Below are 20,038 nucleotides of genomic sequence, written 5' to 3' on the forward strand. Positions count from 1 at the left end.
AAAATCTCATTATCAGGACAGAACTTTGAACTGAGCAAGCATGAGGCAGAAGTACGGCATGCGAGTAACAGAAACTCATGTTAAACCACTTTAGATATCCTCCACATTTCTCCTTATCTCTGATTAACATCAAGCGAGCGAAATATTAAAGTAAAACGGAGCAAATGCTGAATTAAATGTTTCCCTCATCTCTCCCTATTCTGGTGCTTTGCCTCATTAGGAGAAGAGTACCGGCATTTCACCAGCAGGCACTGCTCAGCTGCAGAAGCTTTTCCAGAAGCCCCACTGACCTGTATGGCCGGCAGGAGCAACCCCCACATGCTTCCATTTCAGCGCAGGGTCAGCCTGCCACCTCTAAAGGAACTCTGGCACAAGGTGAATTTGATGAGTCTGACGCAGACATATCTAAAGCTTTGCTCTTATTGAAGTCGATGCAGGACAGGGACAAGCAGAAAGGCTCATAATAGAAAGCTGGGCACAGATGCACGACAGGTTTATGTAACTTCTGTTTGGACTCATCTGAGGTGATCCCTGTTCTTAATGTTCCTCTGCTGTTATAACATGAGACAACTCAGATGCACAGCGTTAATCTGGTAGCTGTTTGCTTAAGGTTGGGTTTTAGGCCACAACACAAGCAAATACATCAAATGTTTGGTTGCCAAGAGTAACATTGTTGTTTTAATCCCATGGCCAAAGGCAAACTATTGTTTACATCTAAATGTTTAACTTGGTGGTGATCTACTGTAGGACTCTGTCAGTTCCTAAAAGCCCAAGCCTAGTTTGCAAATAGCCAGCAGACACCAGACTCTGCTGTTGTCAGCGGGTTATCAAGCAAGATCGCGGGCTTAGTTTCATTCGTTTCATTTCAGAGGCAAAACAAACAGGATGTTGTGAAGCCAAAAAAGTGTTCTGAGTTTCAAACATAAGGTTACTTAGAATTTACCATGTCCCGTACGTTTGTAACTCCCCTCTGTACAGTCATCGTTTGAGGTGCATTTACCCGTAAGCTGTTGGGAACAAGAGAATTGGGTCAGCTTTGCATATAACATGTTGGAATGTAAACAATACAGAGAAACACTGAAGCCTTAATGATCTCCCATACGATGCAGCCTGTTACTGTTGCATCGTACAAAAGCACTTTACTGCCAGACATCAATAAAACCAACTGCACAAGCAGTCCTGGTATGATAATATTTATGTTTTCTTTGACTATTTACGGCCGTGTGCAAGGTAGACAGGAGGGGAGAGAAGGACACGGGGAAAGAGCAGGAAGAAGGAAGAGGGGTTAGCAAATACCTCTGGACACTTTCCCATCTTCTGACCTTCGGTAATGATGAAGTTAGTCATCACAACGAACGATGAGTCTCCCTGAAAGATTTAGATTGTTGGATTGGAAAAGGACAAAGCCTGTTGACTAAAGAAATTAACCAGAATAATTGCAAACATATTTAAAATAAACCATGTTTGAATTTAGGTTTTTGTTTCTTTATTAGTATTGTAATAGGAATATATTTGTTATCATTGCTAATAGGTTTAGTGTTGTTTTTTTCAGAGACTAGATATAATATGAAATGTTTCTCACAGCTAAAATATTTAAACAGAACTTCAGAGAGTAAATTATCCTTTAGATAACATAATTGTAATATTTTCATTTAGGCTCCGTAAAGGAATGGTTTAGGCTTCCAACAGATTCTAAGCATTTCAGACTGCTGAAATTAAATTAATTATGATTTATGATCTGTGATCAATAAATATAACAAATAAATCAACAATTTACTACATTAAATGATCTGTTATTTTGGAGTCTTATTCCTTCACTACATTCTGATGGGTCCTATAAAAACCTTACAATGCAAAAGCTGAAATAGACTTTTTTTTAATAAGACTATTTTCCTTTGATTTGAGCAGATAAGTAAGACAATTTGCCAATAGAATAAGATCATTTATGTTAAACATAGCATGTTCTCCCTGAGGAGGGGTGGGTTCTCTCTGGGTACTCCGGCTTCCTCCCACAGTCATAAAACATGACTGTTAGGTTAATTGGCTTCTCTACAGTCCTCTTAGGGGTGAGTGCGTGTGTGAATGGTTGTTTGTCCTGTCTCTTTGTTGCCCTGTGATGGACTGGCGACCTTTCCAGGGTGTACCTTGCCTCTCGTCCAATGACTGCTGGAGATAGGCATCAGCACCCCTCGCGGGATAAGCGTGTTAGAAAATGGATGGATGGATGTTTAATATAAAACAATATATATCATGTTATTTCAAGAGCAAAAATTTATTTTTCTAATTTTAAGGCTAAAAAATGCTGGTTCTGTTGGCAGATAATCTTATTTACCTGAAAATAAACTTATTCTAAGACATTCTTACTTTTGTTTAGATTCCGTAAAAATTCAAAAAATATCCACTGGACTTGGTTTTCAAGATCTGAAGACGTTTCGCCACCTCTCCAGGAAGCTTTCTCAATTCAAATGTCTGGATCCGCAGTGAGTTTGAGTCTTATATAGACAACGCCTTGTATCGCTTGGAAACATGCAATAGAAACCGATGAATGGGTCGTTAGTTCCATCGTTAGCCTGTAATATCTGAAACTGTCTATGATTCTAGGGGTCGGTCGTTAAAGGGGGGATTGTCTCCTGTAATACCTGAAACCTGTCTATGATTGTTAAGGGTTGGTCGTTAAGGAGGTATTGTTCATCGGCTGGAGCGGGTAAGTCCCTCGTTCCTCTGTGATGGGGTGGGGGGTTTGGTGATACACTATATTGCCAAAAGTATTTGCTCACCTGCCTTGACTCACATATGAGCTTAAGTGACATCCCGTTCCTAATCCATAGGGTTCAATATGACGTCGGTCCACCCTTTGCAGCTAGAACAGCTTCAACTCTTCTGGGAAGGCTGTCCACAAGGTTTAGGAGTGTGTTTATGGGAATTTTTGACCATTCTTCCAGAAGCGCATTTGTGAGGTCGCACACTGATGTTGGACGAGAAGGCCTGGCTCTCAGTCTCCGCTCTAATTCATCCCAAAGGTGTTCTATCGGGTTGAGGTCAGGACTCTGTGCAGGCCAGTCAAGTTCATCCACACCAGACTCTGTCATCCATGTCTTTATGGACCTTGCTTTGTGCACTGGTGCACAGTCATGTTGGAAGAGGAAGGGGCCAGCTCCAAACTGTTCCCACAAAGTTGGGAGCATGGAATTGTCCAAAATGTCTTGGTATGCTGAAGCATTCAGAGTTCCTTTCACTGGAACTAAGGGGCCAAGCCCAGCTCCTGAAAAACAACCTCACACCATAATCCCCCCTCCACCAAACTTTACACTTGGCACAATGCAGTCAGACAAGTACCGTTCTCCTGGCAACCGCCAAACCCAGACCCGTCCATCAGATTGCCAGATGGAGAAGCGCGATTCGTCACTCCAGAGAACGCGTCTCCACTGCTCTAGAGTCCAGTGGCGGCGTGCTTTACACCACCGCATCCGACGCTTTGCATTGCACTTGGTGATGTATGGCTTGGATGCAGCTGCTCGACCATGGAAACCCATTCCATGAAGCTCTCTGCGCACTGTTCTTGAGCTAATCTGAAGGCCACATGAAGTTTGGAGGTCTGTAGTGATTGACTCTGCAGAAAGTTGGCGACCTCTTCGCACTATGCGCGTCAGCATCCGCTGACCCCGCTCCGTCAGTTTACGTGGCCTACCTCTTCGTGGCTGAGTTGCTGTCGTTCCCAAACACTTCCATTTTCTTATAATACAGCTGACAGTTGACTGTGGAATATTTAGGAGCGAGGAAATTTCACGACTGGATTTGTTGCACAGGTGGCATCCTATCACAGTTCCACGCTGGAATTCACTGAGCTCCTGAGAGCGACCCATTCTTTCACAAATGTTTGTAAAAACAGTCTGCATGCCTAGGTGCTTGAATTTATACACCTGTGGCCATGGAAGTGATTGGAACACCTGATTCCAATAATTTGGATGGGTGAGCAAATACTTTTGGCAATATAGTGTATCTGGAAGGGATCATGTCTATGATTGAATTGTATGTTTTTGGAAGCTGGAATCTCAGTCCACCACCTCTGTTTAAAGTTGGTTTTTCTCTCTTAACATAGATGGCTTCCTTCACGCCCCTCTCAAACCACCTATTTTCTTTATCCAGAATATGGACATTCTGGTCCTCAAAAGAATGTCCTTTGTCCACAAGGTGTAGGTGTACTGCGGAGTCTTGTCCAGAGGTGGCCGCTCTTCTGTGTTGGGCCATGCGTCTGTGGAGAGGTTGTTTGGTTTCTCCAATATAAAGATCAGAGCATTCCTCACTGCACTGAACAGCATATACCACTCCGCTCATATTTGGTCTGGGGGTTTTATCTTTCGGATGCACTAGCCTCTGTTTAAGGGTTTGGTTTGGCTTGAAATGTACTGGGATCTTGTGTTTGGAGAAAATCCTCTTGAGCTTTTCAGACACTCCAGCAACATAAGGGATAATCCCTTCTTTTGAGGACCAGAATGTCCATATTCTGGATAAAGAAAATAGGTGGTTTGAGAGGGGCGTGAAGGAAGCCATCTATGTTAAGAGAGAAAAACCAACTTTAAACAGAGGTTGTGGACTGAGATTCCAGCTTCCAAAAACATACAATTCAATCATAGACATGATCCCTTCCAGATATCACCAAACCCCCCACCCCATCACAGAGGAACGAGGGACTTACCCGCTCCAGCCGGTGAACAATACCTCCTTAACGACCAACCCTTAACAATCATAGACAGGTTTCAGGTATTACAGGAGACAATCCCCCCCTTAATGACAATCCCCCCTTTAGCGACCGACCCCTAGAATCATAGACAGTTTCAGATATTACAGGCTAACGATGGAACTAACGACCCATTCATCGGTTTCTATTGCATGTTTCCAAGCGATACAAGGCGTTGTCTATATAAGACTCAAACTCACTGCGGATCCAGACATTTGAATTGAGAAAGCTTCCTGGAGAGGTGGCGAAACATCTTCAAATCTTGAAAACCAAGTCCAGTGGATATTTTTTGAATTTTTACGGAATGACTATGACCTGGATGACTGAGAACCTTCATCAGCATATTTGTTTAGATTATTTTTTTTTTGTATTTTATAAAAAAAATGCAAAAAGAAATAATACTTGTTTATCTACTGCACAGTATTTGCTTTTATAATTTTTGTGATTTAGTTTTATAAAAGGTGAACCTCAAAACTGCAGAAATGTTGGTTGTCATCCTGACTTCAGTCGCCGATCAGAAAATTCACAAGATGATAACTGTAATATTCATGCTAACTGCTAATAACGAATTCTAAAGACAGTTTAGACTTAAAATTTTGTAAATAATTGAATGCCTTTTTTTTTATTAAAGTTAAAGTAAAAATTACTTTTGGCTATACTCCTCTGTCTCACGCAGTGTGACGTCATCAAGCTGATTCTTACTTTTTAAAGCACATACATGACACAGAGATTTTTTTATCAACTCGGTAGGATCACCTTTCCACTCAAACTGTTCACACCCGAAACTCAAACCAAATAATGTTTTTATTTCTTTCCCACAGCTAACGATGCCAGGCTGCATTTTAGATCAACAGATAAAGCTAACCACAGTATAACTTTCAAATGGCTGTATACATAACTCATGCACGCAATATGTTTTAAGAAGCAAGACTGCCAGTAAAGTTATAACAGCTACTCCAGTTTACAGCCTGATCAGATGGGTTCAGGAATGGATGTAAAATAAATTCATGTTGTATTATTGAAGTTTTGCCGTAGTTGAATCGGTGTGTGGTTTCCTTTTGACAACAGAGAGGTCTGATGTTTTCTCTCTGAGTCGGCCTGATTTTTTATCATTGTGACAGTTTGATTTATGAACTGGAAGGCTGCCTTTATCCCTTTCTAAATTATTATCCAAACAATTCTCCATGACTTCTTCCAGGTTTACAACAAATCCTTGTGAAGTTTAAACGAATGAAACAGCCAACTGTTAAAACCCAAGTAGTGAGCTTAAGCAGGCTGGTCGCTAACCTGAGAGGGGAAGACGTAGTCAGCCACGTCCCACACCGTCTCCCTCCCGCTTACGTTGGTGTAGCCCACTCCCTTCATTTTGGTGAACACAGAGCTCACAGCTGTGTCTGTGGATTGGTAACCTTTCTCATAAATGAAGACCCACCTGTAAAAGAGACATATGATAGTTCTATCATTGTTTCAACCACTTTCCTCTGGAATCCGACAGTCCAACCCCCCAAAAGGAAGGTTATATAAATGAGTGACCAAAGCATGACGCTCTCCACAGCCAGGAGGGACATGTGCAGCTGTGGGTCAACTTGTCCTTGTCAAAAAGGACAAATTTGACAAGCTGTATCACAAAATGTTATTTTTCTTCAGTTTGTGAGAAAAAGAAGGGTGACAGCTTTAAGGAAGCTGTTGGGTGCAAGTAATTCATGCAGAAAGAGAACATTATCTGTAAAAGGATCAATAACCATGCACTGCGCATTACTGCATGAAAACCAAAATTAAACCACAGCTAGCTTTGCTCTGCTATTCATGGTCACACATAATTTCTTTTAAATCGGACATGCAATCAACAAAGCGTCAAGAGTGCATAATAGGTCTGCATCTCATCTCAGAGGCTATATATATATATATATATATATATATATATATATATATATATATATATATATATATATATATATATATATATATATATATATATATATATATATATATTTATTTATAATGTTAGATTGAAATCCTCTGTTTAAAAGATTGTTGGTTCAGAGAGTCAAATTAACTTAATGTTAATTCCCTTTAGATGAGCTCCTCTACGCAATATAATGAACACCTAATCAGAGAATTTTAATTTTAAAAATGTATTGCTTCAAAAGGTAAGGAGTTAGTAAACTACTTACTCATGTCCATACCTTACAGATCACATTGCGAGGATTTTGGAGTAGCAGTGTACAGTTTTTAGGTAAAAAGCATCTAAATGTGTAGATTAACATTTGCTTATGTTATTCAATTCTTTTCTGGTTTAAAACAGTGCAAGTTTAGGTTTTGCCTGATGTTAAAGGGATATGCCACTAACTGTGCTGGAGCTACACAAATCCTCCAAACTTTTATCAGATTTCACTGGTCCATGCGTCAAAATATCACTCCTCCGCTTCACAGAAAACAGGAGCCCAGTGGGTTGTTTCATGGAATAAATTGAGCTTACATAGAAATTCTGGCAGAAAAATGGAGATATAGATTTTCTCACTATTCAGCCAACCTCTATAGTTGACTTCAGCAATTTTCTTGTGTAAGCAATTTCTAAGGCAACAAAAACATAAAGACAAGACTATCAGTTCTTAGATGATAATAAATAACATACATTTATAATATACATTTCTGTAAATAATCATTAAAGCAATGTTATTTTTGACAGCCATCGTAGATATAGACATAGTTTTCATCCTAAACATGAAAACTAAGTCTATTATTATCAGTTTTAGTCACATTTTAGTCATTATCTGATAGTTTTTGTCTCGTTTTAGTTATTTTTTATGTTACAATTCTTAAAACAGTTAACCTTTACATTTTGAATAACAATCAATTCTTTAACAGACTGACAGCTCTCGCCTGTATACTACAGTTGCTTGAGATAAACTGCTACTGTGCAGTTCATCATTGCTGTTGGGCAGAAAGAATTTTGATTTCTAGAATTCAAAAAAACGTTTTAGTTAATTAATGCCCTACTTTATACAAATGAGTCTCAAAAAAGTTTTGAAAACAGCAGATTTACTTCAACACACTAAATCAGTTAAATAGCAGACAGGTCAATTCACAACACATGTCATCTTAAGGCACTTTACAATTCAACCAGATCACACAGTGTAATTAATTCAAAGTTTGATGGTAAATGGTAAGTGGCATGTACTTATATAGCGCCTTTATTCAAGTCAGGAGACTTGACCAAAGCGCTTTACACTACATTCATTCACCCATTCACACACACACAGTCACACACTGATGGTGGCAAGCTACATTGTAGCCACAGCTGCCCTGGGGCTCACTGACAGAAGCAGGGCTGCCGTACACTGGCGCCACCGGGCCCTCTGCCCACCATCAGTAGACAATGCAGGTGAAGTGTCTTGCCCAAGGACACAACGACACTGAAAGTCGGAGTCGGGGCTTGAACAGTCAATCCTTCCATATCAGGGCAAATTCCTACATCCAACGCCACTGTCGCCCCAACTCATAGGCGGCGCTGGCATTGAGGCCGACGTGCCTATAGTGTGGCCTTCTTGGGTCAAACTATAGTTCAGACAGCTGCTGTCTGAATGAATAAGAGGCCCTTCTGATCTTTTTAATCACATGTCAAAGATAATAATACAATGATCTCTGACAGGTCACAACACCTTGAAAGACCAAAACAAATTATATAATGACCAGTTAGACTCACTTAAAGTACACATATTTATTCAGATTGAACACAATTGAAACTGAAGGGAAACTGGATGAGGCATATACATGCAGTTATATATTTTCGAATAAATACCAATATAAGAAACACAGTTGTGAGGAAAACTTTGAGGAGAGTCAACCTAAGGAAGGCCCTAGGGCCTGATAACATACCTGGGTGAGTGTACAAGGAGTGTGTGCAGATCAGCTGGCTGGTGTACTCTATTGATTCTAACATAAATTTTTACTTATTTTTTTGTTATTGATAAGAATTTAAGGTTTTGGACCTTATACGTTTGCGCTTCTTCCAAAACTCTTTTTCGAAGTATACGTTTTTTGTTATATTATTTTTATTTATGCCAAACTTGAAATTTTGTTTTTTTAATTTCAGTAAAAAAAAAACATAGAGTCATTACAATCCCTTTGAACAGAAATCCAATCCAAAGGATTGTCATGATCTTGTCATGATGACTGGTCTGATTACTCATTTCATTCACCTATCTCCGCCCAGTTCTCATTACCGTTCATCCCATCCCCTACTTCAGCCTCTTTTAAACCTGCTTTCAAATCAGTCATCAGTGCCAGATTATTAGAGCCTTTGGTGAGAGTTCTCTAGATTTCCTGTTCTGATTGCCTGATCCTGACTCCTTCTGCCTCCAGACCTCTGAGCCTGCCTGTACCCATTTACATCTGTTTGTTTGGACTCGTGCTGGATTTCTGATTGTCTGTGTACCGTACCTGAAACTGTTTCCTGAAGCCGTCCAGGATTTCCTCTCATCACCTTTTCCGACCTCATCCTCTGAGCTTGGAATGAACAAGTTAGTGACTCACATGTTCATTATCATCCTCCACCAAATAGATGTGGTCATTAACCTGTGTTCTCCTTCTGCAGAAGATCCTGCCTTAGACGCCGGCACTGTTCTTTGCAGTTCCGTTTTTAAATTAATGTTTTGTTAAACACTTGGTCCTTTTGCTCTGAGCTGCACAAATATTTGTGTGTGTGTATGTGTCTAATACATTTGAGAATCAATCAGTATGTACCATGTAGTCCATGAAACGTTGATTACGCTCTACCTGGATATCTTGAAATCGGTTGATGCTATGTTCTCACGAGAGGCGCTTTGGGCAGCAGAAGCAGACGTTTTACATGCAAAGTCTATGGCAAGCATCAACAAACTTGGTCCTCAAGGCCCCCTGTCCTGCAGGTTTTAGAGGTTTCTCTGCTTCAGCACAGCTGGTTATAATGATTGCAGTAGACCAAAAGCCTGTTAATCAGCTTTCAATTAAAATCAGCTGTGCTGGAGCAACGAAACCTCTAAAACCTGTCCTGCAGGTTTTCGAGGTCCCCAAAACTCTGGCCTTGAGGACCGAGTTTGGGGATGCCTGGTCTATGAATTACGTGCATCAAGGCTATCAAAAGGTCCTGCAGCCCTTCCCGAGCAGCAGGAGCAGTGCAACTAAGATCATTCCCCTGAAACTGTGTATTAATGCCTACATTAACTTAAAATGTCAAAACCAGTTGAACAAAATATGTTCACGTTTATTATCCTGGTGCCTGCTGTTGGTACCACATACCTGAAAAACATTAACATCTACTTCCAGCCGCCATGAACAGTAGGAGAAAACCCCAAGAGGTGACTGGGCCTGAGGCAGCTGCTGCTGGGTATTTCTAATGACAGTGCACCACCAGTATGTGGGGGTCTGTACACCTGAAAAAACAGGTGACAGACAGTGAAAAAATGTTCACGTTGACATTTTCACTTAAAGATACACTACCGTTCAAAAGTCACTTTGAAATGTCCTTATTTTTGAAGGAAAAGTATTGTACTTTTCAATGAAAATAACTTTAAACTAGTCTTAAATTTAAAGAAATACACTATACATTGCTAATGTGGTAAATGACCATTCTAGCTGCAAATGTCTGGTTTTTGGTGCAATATCTACATAGGTGTATAGAGGCCCATTTCCAGCAACTATCACTTCAGAGTTCTAATGGTACAATGTGTTTGCTCATTGGCTCAGAAGGCTAATTGATGATTAGAAAACCCTTGTGCAATCATGTTCACACATCTGAAAACAGTTTAGCTTGTTACAGAAGCTACAAAACTGACCTTCCTTTGAGCAGATTGACTTTCTGGAACATCACATTTGTGGGGTCAATTAAACGCTCAAAATGGCCAGAAAGAGAACTTTAATTTGAAACTCGACAGTCTATTCTTGTTCTTAGAAATGAAGGCTATTCCATGTGAGAAATTGCTAAGAAATTGAAGATTTCCTACAACGGTGTGTACTACTCCCTTCAGAGGACAGCACAAACAGGCTCTAACCAGAGTAGAAAAAGAAGTGGGAGGCCGCGTTCCACAACTGAGCAAGAAGATAAGTACATTAGAGTCTCTAATTTGAGAAACAGACACCTCACAGGTCCCCAACTGGCATCTTCATTAAATAGTACCCACAAAACACCAGTGTCAACATCTACAGTGAAGAGGCGGGATTCTGGGCTTCAGGGCAGAGTGGCAAAGAAAAAGCTATATCTGAGACTGAACAATAAAAGAAAAAGATTAAGATGGGCTAAAGAACACAGACATTGGACAGAGGAAGACTGGAAAAAAGTGTTGTGGACAGATGAATCCAAGTTTGAGGTGTTTGGATCACAACGAAGAATGTTTGAGAGACGCAGAACAAATAAAAAAAAGCTGGAAGAATGCCTGACGCCATCTGTTAAGCATGGTGGAGGTAATGTGATGGTCTGGGGTTGCTTTGGTGCTGGTAAGGTGGGAGATTTGTACAGGGTCAAAGGGATTCTGAATAAGGAAGGCTATCACTCCATTTTGCAACGCCATGCCATACCCAGTGGACAGCACTTGATTGGAGCCAATTTCATCCTACAACAGGACAATGACCCAAAACACACCTCCAAATTGTGCAAGAACTATTTAGAGCAGAAGCAGGCAGCTGGTATTCTAACGGTAATGGAGTGGCCAGCACAGTCACCAGATCTGAACCCCATTGAGCTGCTGTGGGAGCAGCTTGACCGTATGGTACGCAAGAACTGCCCATCCAACCAATCCAACTTGTGGGAGCTGCTTCTGGAAGCGTGGGGTGCAATTTCTCCAGATAACCTCAATAAATTAACGGCTAGAATGCCAAATGCCTGCAATGCTGTAATTGCTGCAAATGGAGGATTCTTTGACGAAAGCAAGTTTGATGTAAAAAAAAAAAATCTTATTTCAAATACAAATCATTATTTCTAACCTTGTCATGTCTTGACTCTATTTTCGATTCATTTCATAACGTATGGTGGTGAATAAGTGTGACTTTTCAGGAAAACACAAAATTGTTTGGGTGACCCCAAACTTTTGAACGGTAGTGTATCTTAAAACTACTTTTTTACCAGCTTTGTGCCATTGAACACAGGAGCAGCACAAGTATCAAATACATCAATACACAATTTACTGGACGCACTTCAGGGGCCACACTTCAGGTACTCACTAATAACCGGTACTCTTCATGACCTTCCTTATGCAAAATCAAGCATAACTTTAGGAAGGTATGATTAAAGAGGCATTAATCACACACTTTAGAAAACTACGACAGTTAATTATTCTTTTCATCAATTGTAACACTTTTAACACCATATAGATTTATATATTTAGTCTCCACTAAGTAAAATGCTGATAGTAAATTCTGTATTCCTATTTCTAACTTATCTACATGCAAGATTTATACTGATGAAATCTTCTGATGTCAGGGTGTTTAACGCCAAAACATTTATGATAAGTCCCAACGTGTTACTATTGTGTTGTTTGACTTGTATATACTGCCAGGAGGGGCAGGCAACAGCTGCTATGTGCTGGAAAGATATCATATCCAGACAGAAATCCTGCGTGCATCGTGTAAAACTATTTTACACGGGGTGTGAGGAGCAATTAACCCCTGGCATGGCGCCCACAGAACAGTGTGTGTGTCATCACATGACCGTTTGTCTTGAGAGGGTGACACATTATATAAGAAGGCTGCTTTCAAAGCACACCAGGATATCAGTTCTGCAAAAAAGTCTATTAAGAGGGGAAATGGAAAAAGTGAAAGAAGTGTGGATATAATGGAAAGAGTCTCTGAAAAATGACAACCTGACTGAGATTTGCATTTGTGTTGACAGAGGAGAGCATCCAGGCTTCCTTATGTGTGGAGAGCTTTACTTTTAACCATTCTGCAGCACCGAGGTTAATCATCAAATAGTCAGATAGGCTAAATAAAATATTAAATACAAACTAAAAAAAAAAGGATGGCCTGACATACTTCAAAAAGGAATCAAAGTAATTTAGGGGAGATCATTTTTGCTGAGAAATTTCTTTTAAATGATTTCATATACCTTCATTTAAGGGTTGCTAGTTATTTGGGATCCTTATTTTTCTCTCAGCAGGAAGAGTTGATTACATGTTAATATGACCACAAACATTTCTGACAAGTCTGCACTTCCCAACCTGCCGCTGCCTGACCACCTCTGATGAAGAGAAGAAGCAGGACAGCTTTCCAATTTCATCTCCTCTGTGGGACATAACCGATCAGCCCTAATGTGACCTGATAGCTGCCAGAGGCGGCTGACACACCTGAAATGAGGCACGGCCAGCCTGAATATGGAAAATACCAAACTGAAACCATTCCCTCTGTTTTCATCCGCCTTTCTGCCTCAAACTGGAAACAAACAGCTTCTCATTTGCTGTTAACATCAGTCTAAAGCAACAAATAGAGAGATGTGGTCCACCATCGCTAAACAAGCCAGTCAGTTTGATAGAAATTCTGGTGCCACATAGTGGTAGATGTTGTAGAATTGAAACTAATAGAAACATGTTTTACATGCCTGCTGTTTAATCTGCATAACTGAACTAATAATTAAGTTTAGATTTAATCATGTTGAAACAGGTGGCCTTTAAGGAACGGGAAGCAGATGTTGTACTTGCATGTTATGCCCCAGATATATTTGCTGAATTATAATAAAATGGGTATTTCCAGACATGGATCGGAGGCATGGTCCACTCTAAATAAAAATTTATTTTTTGGGTTCAAAACTGAAATAAGTGCAGTAAAAAAGAGAAGAAAACAGAAAAGTAATGCTTAAATTAATTAGAAACAAATCAACAAATAGTTAAAGAGGCAAAGAATCAACCAATGACGAGGTTCAGGGTTGGCAAAGCATTTTCCACAGTGATCTGTTCATACAAAACAGCCCATGTGAAGTCAAAGTACTGATACTCTAAAAAAATAGCCTTACCACAAACGCTTACAGGAACACCGCCTGGCCTGCAGCAAACCAGAGTAACTGATTGTGAATGAATGAAAGTACGTTCTTTTTGGGTTGAGTGGCTGTTTCTCCGATGCCCCTGTGTAATCTTTGAAGTCAGGGATCAATTTGAATTAATGAAAATACTTTGAGAGGTCATGGTGTCTTCCACCGAGGTGCAAACTGGTGTTCCTACATTTAATACAGCAATGGAGCAGCTTACAGGGCTTACATCCAAATGAATATTTGTTCAATGATTGCCAGAAAATTCAGTGTTATAAAAGTAGTTGGGTTTTTTAAAAGAAAGATGCAGGCAGTTGTTTCTCTTGCAGACTGATTCATCTCACCTTCTGCGGGAGGTAGAGGTGTAAATCTGCAACTTTCTCATGATTAGATATTATATCGACTGATTTAAGTGATAATAGTATGTTTGCTGATAACAAGTCACAATGCAGTTTCCATTCAACTGAAATCACAATTCACAATCACAAATTATTTACATGGATATCAACTCACAAACAATCATTTGTAAGTTTATGTGACTATCATTCTTCCAATTTTGCCTTAAAAAAAAGCCTAAAATTAAAGGGAACTAAGTCACTTACATTGATTTTACTTATTTTATATCATTTTTTAGTTTTTCCCTTTGTTTTTTAGTCAATTTCTCAGTTAACTGAAGCATTTCAGTACATTTAGCATAACAAGACGACCTGCCTGGATGTAAAGAAGGAAGTCGTTTTCAGAGCGCAGGTGTACTGCAAATATGTATATAAAATAAACCTGGGATCATAGCAAGTTACATGGTTTATTAAAAGAATAATAAATAAGACACTATTGCAGCCATTTCCATTAGTTTACTTTTAGTTTCAGTGATGTTGCCCCCTTAAAATGAAAAAACAAAAAGTGTTTATTAGATGTGTATTCTGCTATATGAGTCCTACGGTGGAGGATCCTAACCTGACTCCGCCAGATGGATTGGCTCCACATATCCATCTGGAAACCTTCCGTTTAAGTAATTTTGGGAAGGGGCAAAAATACTGGTTAGCTGATTGGCCTATGTTGGTGATAGACTGGCCAAATAAACCAATCAGATCAACGAAGCATATGACGTACTAACAGCCAGGCTACTCTTGCCGAAACCAGTCGGGAGAAGAGCAAAAACATCTTTTCCTCTGAGGAAAGCCTCCAGAGCAGTGTTTTGCTCTTTTTTCAGTGAAGAAATACTCTGTAATTCCGATAAAACTTGCTCGATAGCCACGCTAACGCTAGTTTCATCGGCTGAAGCCGCCATGTTCTTTAGACTGAACTGTCGCGCGTCTCGTTGCGTCACACCTCAACCCGCCGCAAAGCCAACGCTGATTGGACGTTCGTTTGGTGAACGGCTCCAAATTTTCTTTAACGGAGAGTCTCCAGACTGATCTGCGAGTGAAACCTTGAAAGCTTGCGAGATCAGGATGGTCTCACGAGGCTAGGAGGATCCTGCTCTGTAGGAAATCAGACCTTACATATTTCATGCAGAAATTTTTGTTCACATTAAAACATTCCCATCTTGCATAATGAAATGTGCTGAAGCTATCTGTCCCTCTAACTACTTAATTACACAGATTTTTTTCTGTGTTTCTACAAAGTAAATCACATAGTAGTAACATAATTTCATGATTAATATCCATAAATAAACAATCAAATTAAATGTCACAAGAATATGAACAAATCTGACTTAAATGTATTCTATTTTTCATGTCTGTTCTTCGAACTTCTACCATAGTTCTCCAAATGTGCCAAGTCAAGATGCTTTCTGGATGTTGTTTTTAAAAAAACTTTTACGGAATGACTATGACCTGGATGAATGAGAATCTTCTTCAGAATGATGCTGTTTAGATGTGATTAATTGAACTAAATATTTCACAATGAGCACTGGATGCTGGAAATGTAGCATAAATATCCAGAAGCTTTCAGGTCCTCCTGAGCTCCTCCTCTAAGTGCTGCAGCCATCGCATTTGAGGATGTGCTTATTGACCCTGTTTCCATTTTTGCTTCATTGTGTAGTGGAATTAAAAACACACAAACAAGAAAAAGTCACACGGACCATCGAGCTGCGTGTTGAACTTATGCTGTATGCATGTTGGATAGCAGGGCGACAACAAACTGGTGATTTTCATGGTTCTTGAAGCAGATTGGTAAATGTTTGGGCGCCACATATTCTTCCTCCTGCTGGATTGCTTATTTATCATTTGTAAATTTGTGATGCGCTGAATAAAATTGTTTGATTAACTTTTTTTCAAGGACACAGATGTTTAATAAACTGTAATCCAAATAAAACTCTTAAATCTATTATTTGCTGTTATAAAACTGATTTGATGGTAATATTTGAAAGAGTAGCAAGATCATGTGCCAGAACAGTTCAGTGTATGAATTTCTTTTATCATTTTATTTAATGCAGTATGGCAGGTAAAACCAGTTCTCTTTTTGCTCCATATTATGTTTGGTCTTTGTACAGAAGGATAGGAGGAGCGGTAGATTTTTCATGGTGGACATGGATGCAGCATTGCATGCACAAGAGCATGATGACATCAGAAGCTGCGTCTACAGTATACAAAGCTATTATGCCTAATATGCCAATTCCATAGGTAAGTCACTGTGATGGCTTCAACTACAGCAGCCCAAATGCAGTAACATTTAATTACACAATAGGTCAGCCAGTCTCATTATATTTAAATCGGGATTTCTTTAAATTTGACCTCTTTTATGGGCCCAACTTTGTAATTTGTTCTTTATTGACCCAAGTTCTTTGTTTTGGTTTCAATAAAAAGAAGACTTTTTAAATCTAAACCTGTGCCTGAATTTCCTTTGACTGCTCAGACCATCACAGTCACCCAACCTGCAAACAGGAAGCCTAGGTTCATATCACAGCTCGGGGGAATGAGCTGCCACTGTGGATCCTTCATGCTAATGCCTACCCTGGGGAGGGTTAGGGTTAGGGTGGCCTAGTGGTTAGGGTATTATGCTTGGAATCCTGAAGATCTGAGTCAAGCCCCACTCCCATGGACTGCCACTCTGGGTCCCTGACCATTAACTAGGGTGACCATATTTTCATTTTGAAAAACCAGGACACCTTGGAGCGGGGGGGCGGCGGCGGGGGATCTCTGTTCCCATGCATAGGCCTAGGTAATCCTACAATAACATGATATTAACAGTTGATTTATTAAAAATGCTTTTCAGTAAAAGTCAACAGCAATAACTCCAATAACAAATGATAATTTTATTCAAAATGTATTTATTAAAAATGCTTAACAATTCCTGTAATGAATGAATAGCACAATGAAAGAAATAATGTCTCATCTAAACATTCCTCACTTAACAATAAAAGTTAACAATAACTCTCAGCTCCCAATAACAGATGATACTCAGCCTCAGCAATGAACGAAATAAATTAACAAATGAGGTAATTAACAAAAAATACCTCTTGTGTAGCAAAAATTATTCAAAATGTACCAAAAACGAACAAACATATCAATAGAATATCTTGACTTTCGGTGTCCAGGTGGCTTTTCAGATTCCTTGCACCTCCATTGGACACCGAGACATATGTGCACAAGGCCTCCCGTTTGTCCCGACCTGGTCTGAAAGCGGGGAAACTCTTTTGTAAATCATCGGTAAACATACATTTGTGCCTTTGCATGTTGTTGGCATACTGATAGCCACGCAATCTATATTCTGATTAAGAACAGGGCTGCCCGCACTGACGCGGCTCAGGGGTGACGTCACACGCAGCGCCGTGCGCAGTGCCCTAGCGTCTGTAAATTTAATGGTCCAATGAAGGTAATTTAAAAAAACAGGACATTTCCTCACTTTCTAAAAAAAAAAACGGGACGCCCAGGACAGCACGTGAAATACGAACATGTCCTGGGAAATACGGACATTTGGTCACCCTACATTAACCCCCACACTGCTCCCAGGGTGCCGGACAATGGCAGCCCAATGCTCCCCAAGGGGATGGGTTAAATGCAGAGCTTCTTAATTCTTGAAAACACCCCCTGAAGCACTTGTCCGGTCAGTTTCAGGGAAGACCTGGATAGGGGAAAGCAGGGAAACCAAAGCGCACCTTCCCCTCCAATTTACTGGCAGCCATCCCCACAATACTCTCCCACCACAGTATCACCAAACGTCAACCCTATTCACCACCAGTTTCCTAGTATAACCTTCCCTTTGAGGTCATAGGTTTTAACATAATACTCAGAGGGCAGCAGTCCCCCCTTGAAATGCCCATCCGTTCCATTCCCATATGAAAACACATCACCTTGGTTAACATAGCAGGCTGAAAAACAGGAGGTGTTGTGTTCTGTGGCACCACTGGATAGATTTTATCCCAGCCTGCATATTCGTCCCCCAAATTATCCTGTGACATTACCTGAAGCAAACAGGTGTTCAACGCCAACTTGGATCCATTTGTGGTGTACTTAAAAGTGTATTCAATCAATAAATGTTATGTAGTTAAGATAAATACACTCACTAGTTTTAATTTGGAGAAAGTTTATTTTCTAAAATAAATGCCTACCTCTGATTAGTATGTATTTCAATAAAATAATTTTACATGTGAATATAACATATGTAAGGTTTATTTAATAGGTTTGTGTTAAAATGATCTAAAGTAAATGGGATGTTTTTATTATAATAAAATTACATAAATGTTCAAACTTGAATGAAATATTTTTGGGAGTGTAGGAGGACAAGTTTAATAATGTTTCCGGTTTTGATCCAAAATAGAACGTGCAGTGCTTCTGTTGATGTGGGAAAAAAAGGTATTTTATAGAAGTGCTTATCCCCTTTTTTCTAAAACCTTTAGGTCCTTTTTTCATATGTATATATGTATATATATATATATATATATATATATATATATATATATATATATATATATATATATATATATATATATATATATAATAATTAAAAAATGATTCATAATTTTTTTGTATATATGGAGTTTGCATGTTCTCTCTATGCATGTAATGGTTTTTCACCAGATGCTCTGGCTTCCACCTAAAAGCATTTATGTCCGTTTAACTGGCTGCAATAAATCACACTCAGGTTTGAGCGCTGGGTGGTTTGAGGCTAGGTTGGCACCTTACCAATCAACCAACAGCCAAAAATGGTAAGCAAGCTGTGTGGTGGCACCAGTCGCTCCAACGCAGGTACAGAAAATAGATGGAGTGTTTTCCTCCTAAATTCTTCAGCAGAGTCATCTCCATTTCTTTCAGGTTTTCACTTTTTTGGGGGTCTGTCAGCATCACCCTCACCAAATAACACGTCGGCTGTGTTTGGCAGCAAATTGTGCAGCGCTTGATCTTTATCTGTCCTAGCATGTGCCTCAGTGCATTTCATCATTCTCCTTCCTGCAGGTTTCGCTGCTCAGATGCACAAGAAAAACAATAAATATCATTCAAATGCTAAATGAAAACTACAAACCATTCTTCTTGTGCTTGCTCCTAACTGCCCAACAGTTAAAAGGAACTTGCATGTCAAAGCACGTTAGAAAATGTGGAAGGTGAGCCAGGAAGCATTAGTAACAACGCACACTTTTGAATGTCTCAACTTGTATGAACGGACAGGAAATATCTGTCTTGTTATGTCAGAACCATCTTCTGCCACAGCTGCCAGTCAATGCTCTTTGATTGCTAACAGCAGTTTGCTTGGATGTTTGCTCAGTCAACAGGACATGGTAGGTCCTACTGTATATCTGTTTCCCACACACATTCAACAAGACGTCTTTGTTTCAACTATTTTAGTGAGTGGAACATTTCATTTTAATTAGCTCTATTTAACTCGCTGTTTTGCAGAGCGAAGATAACAGTTGCTTTAAGTATCTTACCCAATGATGTAAACCAGGACCCCCATCTGGATGAACCGGCACACAAGTCCCACCCTCTTATTCCTCACCAGCACCTGGCGAGGGGTCTCATACTCAAAGAAGAAGTCAGAAAGGGCGCTGGTGATTTGGTTCTTCATCTTTTCTCCTCAGCTGACCCACAGACAAGGAGGGTCTGTCTTGTCACCTCAATGGCATATAGAAAAAAAAAAAACAGAAAAAGATCCCCTTTCTGAGTTGACTCTGTTTCTGCTCTTGGCTTGTTGAGACTCTCTTCTGCCTCCTCTCCTAATGTCTGACAAGCTTCATTTGAAGGAGTGAAGAGTTCCTCCCTCCAGCCCAGCTCTGCTTCCCTCCCTCTCTGTGCACAGAGCCACTGTCTCCTCAGCCAGTCGTGTTTGTTTGAGTCTATCTGTAATTTTCTTTCACTTTCTCTTACATTTGCATG

At 39.8% G+C, this 20,038-nt stretch overlaps 1 protein-coding gene across 9 annotated transcripts in view; it reads right to left on the reverse strand.

Annotated features, from left to right (window-relative positions):
• p2rx1 (purinergic receptor P2X, ligand-gated ion channel, 1) overlaps positions 1–20,038 on the reverse strand; it is a 36,809-nt gene extending 16,771 nt beyond the window's left edge. For 4 of the 9 annotated variants that reach the window (XR_005279350.1, XR_005279349.1, XR_005279346.1 and 1 more), the window contains exons 1-4: positions 19,594–20,037; positions 6,026–6,170; positions 1,297–1,368; positions 944–1,007 (exon numbers count right to left, since the gene is read on the reverse strand). Coding sequence is in view for 3 of the 9 variants with exons in the window: in XM_038269963.1 (XP_038125891.1) it covers positions 944–1,007; positions 1,297–1,368; positions 6,026–6,170; positions 19,594–19,730 (418 nt within the window). In the remaining 6 variants the exon portion in view is untranslated. Of the gene's footprint in view, positions 1–943; positions 1,008–1,296; positions 1,369–6,025; positions 6,171–19,593 lie in introns of all 9 variants that reach the window. The other 5 variants (XR_005279348.1, XR_005279347.1, XM_038269964.1 and 2 more) reach the window with 4 other exon arrangements.

Source organism: Cyprinodon tularosa, unplaced genomic scaffold, assembly GCF_016077235.1.
Source record: "Cyprinodon tularosa strain WSP-4 unplaced genomic scaffold, ASM1607723v1 ctg745, whole genome shotgun sequence".
NCBI classification, from domain to species: domain Eukaryota; kingdom Metazoa; phylum Chordata; class Actinopteri; order Cyprinodontiformes; family Cyprinodontidae; genus Cyprinodon; species Cyprinodon tularosa.